Genomic DNA, 8428 nt, shown 5'->3' with positions numbered 1-8428 from the left:
TGCTGGCGGCTGCACTTTGTCCGCTGGTGCCAAATTTGAGACATCAAGAACACCTATCCTCCCCACTTCCAAGGCTTTTACAATCGATCGCGCCATCATCCAAATTTCCAATCAAGCGCGCGGCGCAGAAGCAGTATTTAACTGCCCTAGCCACGGATCACGATCACCAACGACCAAACCTACTACTCCTACTACTACGCTACCCCCCGCGCCAAACAGCAACGAAAAAGTTGCACGCACGCACGCACGCACGCTTTCCCCTGTAGCTCATCTCACACGCCCCGTTGCCATTGGCTTGAATCGGCTCGCACGCGTGAATTTTGGAATCTCGATCGCGGCAGAGAAGAACATGCAGAGGCATCATCGATCGATATTCGACAGCACGTACTACGTTGTGTAGCCCGTAGAGGGCACCACTGATCATTCCATCGTCCATACCACAACGCTAGCTTTACAGGAGCAGAGAGCACGCAGCCCACTTGTCTATCTTCCCCGGCCCCGGCCGGCGCCGAGAGCACTAGACGACCTCCAGAGGATGATTTGCTACTACATGATGGAGCACGCGTTGACGTCGTCGTCGTTGAACATGTTGCTGACGGGGTCGGAGCCGCGGTGGGGCTCCGGGAGGTGGCCGTGCTTGTCGCCGTTGTAGCCGTGGCGGTAGTAGTTGTAGCTGGGGCGGAACGACTCCTGGTCGTGGAAGTAGTCCTTGGCGGTGGTGAAGTGCAGCGGCTGGTCCGGGTTGGGCCAGAACTCGGCCTTCTTCCCGGCGCGCCGCACCTCCTTGAGCACCCGGTGCCGCTCCACGTACCCGGTCACCGTCACCTTCTCCATCTCCACCTCCACCTCCACGCTGTCCACCCCGCGCAGCTTGGTCAGCGCGTGCTTCACCACCCGCGCGCACCCCGAGCAGCACATCCGCACCTTGAGCTCCACCGTCTGCCATGCCCAACCATACTCGAGCGGTTAGCAGCAGCATGCTCCATCATATATTTTTACTGGTCCCGAGTTTGGAACACAGCACAGAGCACAGGCAGTGAAAAGCTTCTTTATGGGTCGTTTGTTCCTTGCTTTTGAGGGCGCATGCAGCTTGATTACATATGCGATTGTGACTACACATGCAGAGTGTGCGAATGAATTCTTTGGTTAAGAGTCGTCTAAATTTTTTGCTAAGTGGATTAACGTCTACTACAGGCTACCAATAGCTGCCAAGATGATAATAGTGGTGGTGGTGTGGTTAGTGGGCAGGGAATAATCTGGACACATGCATGGTCTAGTCGCCGTCGCATAACGGCATAAGAAACCAGGTTCCTGTACTTGCATATACTCATCTGAACAAACAAGAAAATCTCGCTTTTCTTTCTTGATGCAATGCCTATCTATCACAGAGCTGGGCAGGCACAAAGCCATCTACTACTCCTTCTAAAGAAGAACAGAGCATGCATGCAGGTTGAAGAAGCAGAGGATGTATACCTGCAGGGACAGCGGCCTGCTGCTCCGGCCCATCCTGCGGCCGCCGGCGAACCCGCTCTGGTTGTAGTACATGGTGTCGGCGCTCGTGGGGTGGCTGCTGTGGTAGTAGGCTCCGGCGCGGTGGTGGTGGTACCGCCCGCCCGCAGGGTTGAAGCAGCCGTACAGGAACGACGACAGCACCGACGACACAGACATGGCCCCCGACTCCGGCAACAACTTATATCACCGGAAGCGAGAAGGAGAAGAGTGCACTGCACGTACGGCAAGCTTGGGAAAATGCTTTGCTTTGCCTTGCTCGAGCGTTTGTTTCTTGCTCGCTGCTGAGTGCTGTTGCCTCTCTCTGTGAGTGTCCTTGCGGTGGTTTATAGGGGGAGGTGGAGGGAATGGTATCTGGGAAGGAGGAGGTGGGCTGCGGTAAATAACCTTGCCTTCCTCCTCATTTTATTGCTTGAAATGTGGGGGGTATGTGGGGAAGGGGCTACTGACCCATGCCCCTGTTCTGCCACCTGAGCCGTGGATCAGCACTACCACTAGTCTCCTACCACTTCACTTCTTGGAGAGGAGGAATCTTGGTATCAGAGAAAAAGAGAGGGATTATGAGGAGTAATCTCAAGATGCAGAGGCATAAGAGGAGGATGAGCTGGCGAATGATGCTTGTGTCGAGCCTTTTTTTGCGTTGCAACAGAGGCTCAGAGCTGACATGCTTGCTTGAATGAATGGCAGAAATAGTTGTATATCAGTAATCTCATTACTCATATTTCTGCAAGATGCAGAGTAGGTCAGTTACCCCAACTCAACCTGTTCTTACAATACAAATTCTTGGACAACAAAACAGTGGTCAGAATTAAGCATGACAAGAGTCAGAATTTGTTCCTCAAGCTCAACTCTCAGCTGCTAGCCAATTTGCACTGACAATGCCTGCGTAAACCGTATATAGTATGCGACAAGAAATTAAGAGAATATTATGTAACTAATTAAGTGCATGTTCTTTTCCTATGTTTAGCAGTTGATTCCCCCCAAATTAGCGCTTGCTTGCTTAGCGACTAACCCTCGGAAGAAGAACAGTGTTGCACAAGGCAGGAAAAGTGTTTTGATGCAGGAACACATGTCAGGTTTGGGGGAGAAAAGTTCCTGAGATATTCCCAAAAATCTTTGCCTCTTTTCTTCCCCCCTTCTACACAGCCTAAGCTAAGCTCGCTCTCCAAAGCTCCATGATATTATGCCTTGTGCTGATTCTGTCCAGGCTTTCATGCACACCACTGTTGCATGAACCTAGTCCTGTGGCTTTCAGAGGACAATGTTCTTGCTTTTTCCTGTGTAATTTGGAACCTGGAACAGTCTTGATACTACAATAATGCTCTTTCTGATGGTATCTGGCTATCTGTCTATTCTTTAATCCTCTTGTTTAATTGGTGGATTTGACAGGACATTGCTGGGTAGATTAGTCCTTGGTGGCCAGATTGGCTAGCGTAGGATGGATCAGATTTCATATAATACCTCGGTTCGTAGACTAACGCTGAATCAATTGCCTACTTACTTAGGGTTAGCTTGTAGTGAATTGGTGATGTGTGAATTCGATTCTCGGGAAATGCGCTACACGTAATCGGATCATCGGAATGAGTGTAACGACAAGTTTGACATGCGGCGCCGAGAATTAATGCGGGGGAAATGTGCTATGTGATCAAGCCACAGTCCACCACCTTTTGCCCCTCTTACATGGAGGAGATATATTTGAATCCTCATATATCAAGTGGCCAGTGGTCAAAATAGTGAGCGACAGTTGCCTGCCCTAACACTTAATTATATGTGATTAAAATAGGGGCCTCTTTCGGCGAGGGCCTTGTCCTCATTATGCCCACCAATGAAGCAACTTAAATCTAAAGCTGTTTTCCAGGTCTCCTCGTTTGATTTAATCAGGGGCCCTGTCCCATGACTCCATTTCATGTTTCTTCAGATAGATCTTTATTTGATCGATCGCAGCAGAGCCGCACTTTTTGAAAGGAAAAAAATGCTGGTGAAAGATCTAGTTTTTGTCATCTTTAAGCACCAGCCATCAATTCATAATTCCTTGCAGCTCACCGTGATCACTGCGCACCACTCACTGAAGATTGAAATTTCCCCTTGAGGTAGTGCCTTCAGGTCGATCGGTGGTAATGCGCTATCGGTCGTGTCGGATTGAAATGATGAGACCTGGATTAGTTTTGATGTACGAATTGTCCTCTCATGAAGAAAAGTTGTTGAAAGGTCTTGACAACAAACTGCCATTGCAGCTGGTCCAGTAATGTCATGCCTGCAGGCACCTAGTTTAAGCCCAAGCTTTATGTAAAGGGAAGCTGGCGAACAAATTTTGGTTTGGTGCTAGTCATTTGAAAAGCTAAAGAATACTACTGCAATGATGGAACTGGAGTTACTACCACAGCGTGCACTTGCCACTTGTGAGAGGTAATGGGGAAGATTATATGTTAAGGATACTGTGGAAAAAGAGGACAGATTCGGAAAAACTTGCGGTAGAATCCAGAACGATATGGTTTGTTTTTCCCCGGAAGTCGATCGATGCGCCCTACCTAGGCGGTGAAGAATAATTTTGCCATTTTTCGGCACCGAAGATAGATACGGAGAAACAAAGTTGCTACTACTACTTTCTTGCAAAAGATTTTCCCTGCCATTTTCCTATAATATTCCTCTGCTTTGTCCTTTTTCCATGCATGAGAGATGTGTTTCTTCAGAAAAGAGTGAAAATACCTGCAGAAAATACCGCCGATATGCAGAGATGTGTTGCTTTTCTTTGGTGGTAAGTACTCCTTCCGTCCCAAAATAAGTGTCTCAACCTTAATACAAATTTGTACTAGAGTTAATGCAAAGTTAGGACACATATTTTGGGACGGAGGGAGTAATTTTCTAGCAAGGCATCTCAAGGTAAGCAAGCAAGGTACAACAAACCATTGGCTTAGATTAACTGCAGTGCGTGCTGGAATCTGATCTGAAGACATATAGTCAGATTTAGAGGCAAAAGCGGCACCTTTCGGAGAAACACAAGTACATTTGTGTGTCAGCGCAGAACACTGCAAGAACTGCATGCAAAGTAACAATGCGTCGTGAGAGAGAGAAAGCTGAGAATGACTGACCGCGAATAACAAAAAGGCAAGAAATTCTCTGCCTGCTCAAGTTGAGGGGCACATGCAGTCCGGGAAAAGCCTCTGAAAAATAGTACCAAACTGTCATTGTTTTTTTCCTCATAGCTGTCGACATACGCCGGTTCAGAAGATCATGGCACAAACACTGAAATGTTCTAACGTTGCACGCTTGCTCCTGCTTAATTATCTTCAGGGAACCCCGAGATTATTCGCACTTGCGGCACGAATCGATGGTACCGGATATAGTGGATTGAAAGATGCAATGGGCTCGGCCTAATCGAACATATAATGCAGCAACAGATCGATCAGGATGTGACAAAAGGCCAGGTAAACATCAGTATTTGCTGAGCAGAACATTTTAGCTAGGTTTTAGGTGCTGCCTGGCTAGGGGAATGGAATAGGAATACATTCCTTCGTTATCCACACATCACCAGAAGCTAGCTGCCTAGCTGCTACTCCACTCCCCACCCCCGCCAATTGATCCACCGGGATACGCGCTGCCGGAGCTAGCGGCGGCGTGCGCCCGACGGCGAGAGCGCGCGGATGGGTGACAGTAAGTAGTAACAGCCGTCAGCCACGGGGGTGACGGAGCGATTCGGATAGCAACGAATGAATTTACACGCACGCCACGGCGGCTGGCCGGCCGGCCGGCCGGCCGTGGGATTCCCGGCGCACTAGGAGCATAGTCGGGGAGCGGGGAATATGGGTGGGCTGACACGGACGTATGGAGCGGTGTGCCGACTGCCGGCTTTACGTACGGCATCTCGATTATATGAGATATCCGGGTTCGATGCCTTGGCAACTAAGGAAGAAGGCGATTGCTGCTCGCTCGCGCTCGCCGTCGAGGAACGATTTTGTTCAGGGGATGGCGGGAGGCGCGGCCACGACATGACATGATGTTCCGGGAGGAGATGCTGTCACCTCGGGTATCTCGGTTGGATTGACCAGAGCGATCGAAATCACTGTTTTTTACTTTGTCAGGAAATTTTAGCATAAAATGGACTCATTCGAATTTTATTTTCTCGATTTGACCCTTTTCACAAACGCCGTAAACCGTGACGTTTCTTCCCTACTGCTGGCCTGGCCCACCATCAGGCCTCGTTGACGTCATTTGCCGATGTGCCAGCCTGAAATACCAAACTCAGCTATGTTCCTATGTAGGGCATTTCTGTCCTACGTAGGAACATATAGCATTGTTGCTTTATAGTACATAAGAACGTAGCCATTTGCCTTCGTGTTTCATATACTTATCTAGGGCAGGAATGCCGTGGGCCATGGCGTTTGTGAAAACGCTACTGAGTTTGGCATTCTGGGTTACCACATCCGCAAGCGACGCCAGTGAGATCTGGAGGTGGACCAGCCAGGTACGCGTGTGGGTTTGGCATTTTTATGTTCAACAGAAACATTATGAATTGTGACGTTGCTGAAAAGGATTAGATCGTAAAATAAAATTCAAGAGAGTTCATTTTGTGCTAGAGTTTTCTGACAAGGTCATCATACAAACGAAAAGAAAACCATCGCAATTCCTCAAGGCGTCGCCCCCGCTCGGGCGACTCGGGCGGGATCTAAAACCCTAGCCGCCGGGGGTCCCCATCCGTCCTCCCCTCCCTCCGCCGCCGCCGAAGGACGCTGCCGGCTATAGCCCGGGGCTGATGGCGGTGGCGGGGGTCTTCCCTCTTGCCTTTGCCGTGCGGGCGGTGCGGAGCCCCACGGCGTGGCATGGCCGATCTAGCCTGGCGGCGCGGCGGCTGCCTCGGCCAAGGGCGGCGATGGTGGGGTGCGGCAGCCGACCCTGCCTCGGGCTGCGTGGCGGCGGCCGGGTCTGCGGCGACACACCATCTAACCTCGGATCGGCGGTGGCGGCATGGAGGGCCTGGTGGTTGGGTCGGCACCATACGGGTTGTGCCCTCCGGACAGATCTGATCTGGCCGGTGCGGCCTGCTCCATGTGCGGCGGCTCAGATCGGCAGCGACCCGTGCACACAATACGTGATGGAGGCTCTTCAGCGGATCTGGATGAAAACCTTGTGCTCGGCTTGATGCCAAGACCGGCGTTGGTGGCACCCTGTGGTGTCATTACCTTCTTGAAGGCATCGCCGTGGAGAAGCTCTAGACCTCTATCCGCTACCTCCGAGGGAAACCCTAGATCAGTTGATCGGATAACGGTGACGCGTTGGTGTCGTTTCCTCCTTGGGGGCGTCATTCTTGGAGGCGTACACGGGTTCGAGGGACCAGCGGGCGCCTTTTTGGTGGAGCGGTACTTCATCCTTCACATTGATGACGGCGGATCTCGGCGGCATGGTGCAGTGGAGACTCGGCGCCCGATGCGCGGTGATGGACTCACGCAGGTGGAGGTAGTTGTGTGGCGTCAAGGTGACGTCGATAGCGGAGTGGCCTGACAAGGTAGAAGCCTCAATATCTGCTCTGAAGACGGACCTGTGGAAGATGGCGGCGACAACACATGTGAGTGCGTCAGACCAGTTTATGCCCCAGACCCGGTATGTGGCTCGGCTGGGGCTTCTGGCTTTTGATGATAGGCTTAGGTGAGTAGACCGGGTATTTGGCCCAGGTAGCATCCCTTCATCATATGGATAGGAGTAGTGGCATATGTTGCCAAGATGGCGGATTCAGATATTTTATTGTAATACTTTGTAAGGTCCTCGTGAATAATTAATAAAGTGGCCGTATGCATCTCTCAGATGCAGAGGCCGAGGTTCATCCTCCTTTTCTAAAAAAAATTAATGATCTGGGCCATGGGAAGCACGGCCACGACATGACATGATGTTTCGGGAGGAGATGCCGTCTCTCGTAGGGTATCTCGGTTGGATTGACCGGAGCGATCGATCTTTGATGGTTTGATAATATCTCCATCGACATGGAGCAAGTAGTACCCGTCAGAAAAAAAGACATGGAGCAAGTAGCCAACGCAAGTGGCTCTCCAACGGAGACAACTTTTCATTTTACTTTTCTGACAGTATGGTGTTGGTACAGAACTTTGAGTTAAGATCGGAACGAATATTTTCCTTTTGAAGAGTTTCAAGGAAATTTCACGGGTTGTCACTAGGGCAGTGGTACACATTTTTCTGGTAAAAACATCATCATATCAGAAAAGAATTCGACAAAATTTCATGAAACTTTTCTCATTTCAAGGATCGTCGAAATATTTACGTTTTGTTTAAATAATTTCGGTATTGTAAAAACAAAATCATTTCTGGAATATTTATTTTCAAAGAATTCCAAGGAAATTTCTCAGGACATACCTAAGGGAGGGAGTATATTTTTTTCCTGGCATAAAAGAAAGACTGTCATGTCTTAAGGCAGGAAATTATCATTCTAGTGGCCAATCATATTTGCAGGGACAATAATTTTCTAAGTATAACTCACTCGACTCTGTGTAGATATGAGTACCAGAATTCTAAAACATGGTCACGTCACAAGTTGCACTTGTTGATTACTTTATATGTAAAGCGGGGTAAAAGTCATTTTCGGTATTTCACTTATTGCACGTGTTCATTTTTTCTTGTTGTAGGGACGTTTAGCTAAGACGTCAAAAGGTTAAGAAGGTGTATTATCATCGGAACCCGGTATCTAGTTGATTTTATTATGGAGACATTTTTGTGTACATATAGAATTAGAAAATGTGCTATACATTTAAGTAAATGCATTTCTGCTGACAAGTGATTCTTCATGTATTCTTACTGCTATTACCCATTTTGTTCTCTGTACTAAAGTTTTGTTTTAAGGTTTTTAGTATTTTGCTACTCGGGCGTGGAAAGGTCAGCCATCACGAGTAAATTTGGTGTGTGTGTGTTTGTGTGGGAG

At 49.1% G+C, this 8428-nt stretch overlaps 1 protein-coding gene across 1 annotated transcript; it reads right to left on the bottom strand.

Moving 5' to 3' along the window:
* Positions 1-337: 337 nt before the first annotated feature.
* LOC119304150 (heavy metal-associated isoprenylated plant protein 30-like) lies at positions 338-1892 on the bottom strand. Its single transcript, XM_037581317.1, has 2 exons — positions 1474-1892; positions 338-939 (listed from the first exon to the last, which is right to left on the bottom strand). The coding sequence occupies exons 1-2, from the start codon at positions 1666-1668 to the stop codon at positions 547-549; spliced, it is 588 nt and encodes a 195-aa protein (XP_037437214.1). The 5' UTR covers positions 1669-1892; the 3' UTR covers positions 338-546.
* Positions 1893-8428: the final 6536 nt, after the last annotated feature.

The sequence above is a fragment of the Triticum dicoccoides genome, chromosome 5A (genome assembly GCF_002162155.2).
Source record: "Triticum dicoccoides isolate Atlit2015 ecotype Zavitan chromosome 5A, WEW_v2.0, whole genome shotgun sequence".
In the NCBI taxonomy this organism is placed as follows: domain Eukaryota; kingdom Viridiplantae; phylum Streptophyta; class Magnoliopsida; order Poales; family Poaceae; genus Triticum; species Triticum dicoccoides.
This window is presented reverse-complemented; position numbering and strand designations above follow the sequence as displayed.

Excerpts from the sequence above, each read along its gene's own strand:
- LOC119304150 (XM_037581317.1), bottom strand. The coding sequence starts at position 1,668 with ATGTCTGTGTCGTCGGTGCTGTCGTCGTTCCTGTACGGCTGCTTCAAC. Across the intron at positions 940-1,473 it reads GCAGGCCGCTGTCCCTGCAG|ACGGTGGAGCTCAAGGTGCG; the intron begins GTATACATCCTC and ends TGGGCATGGCAG.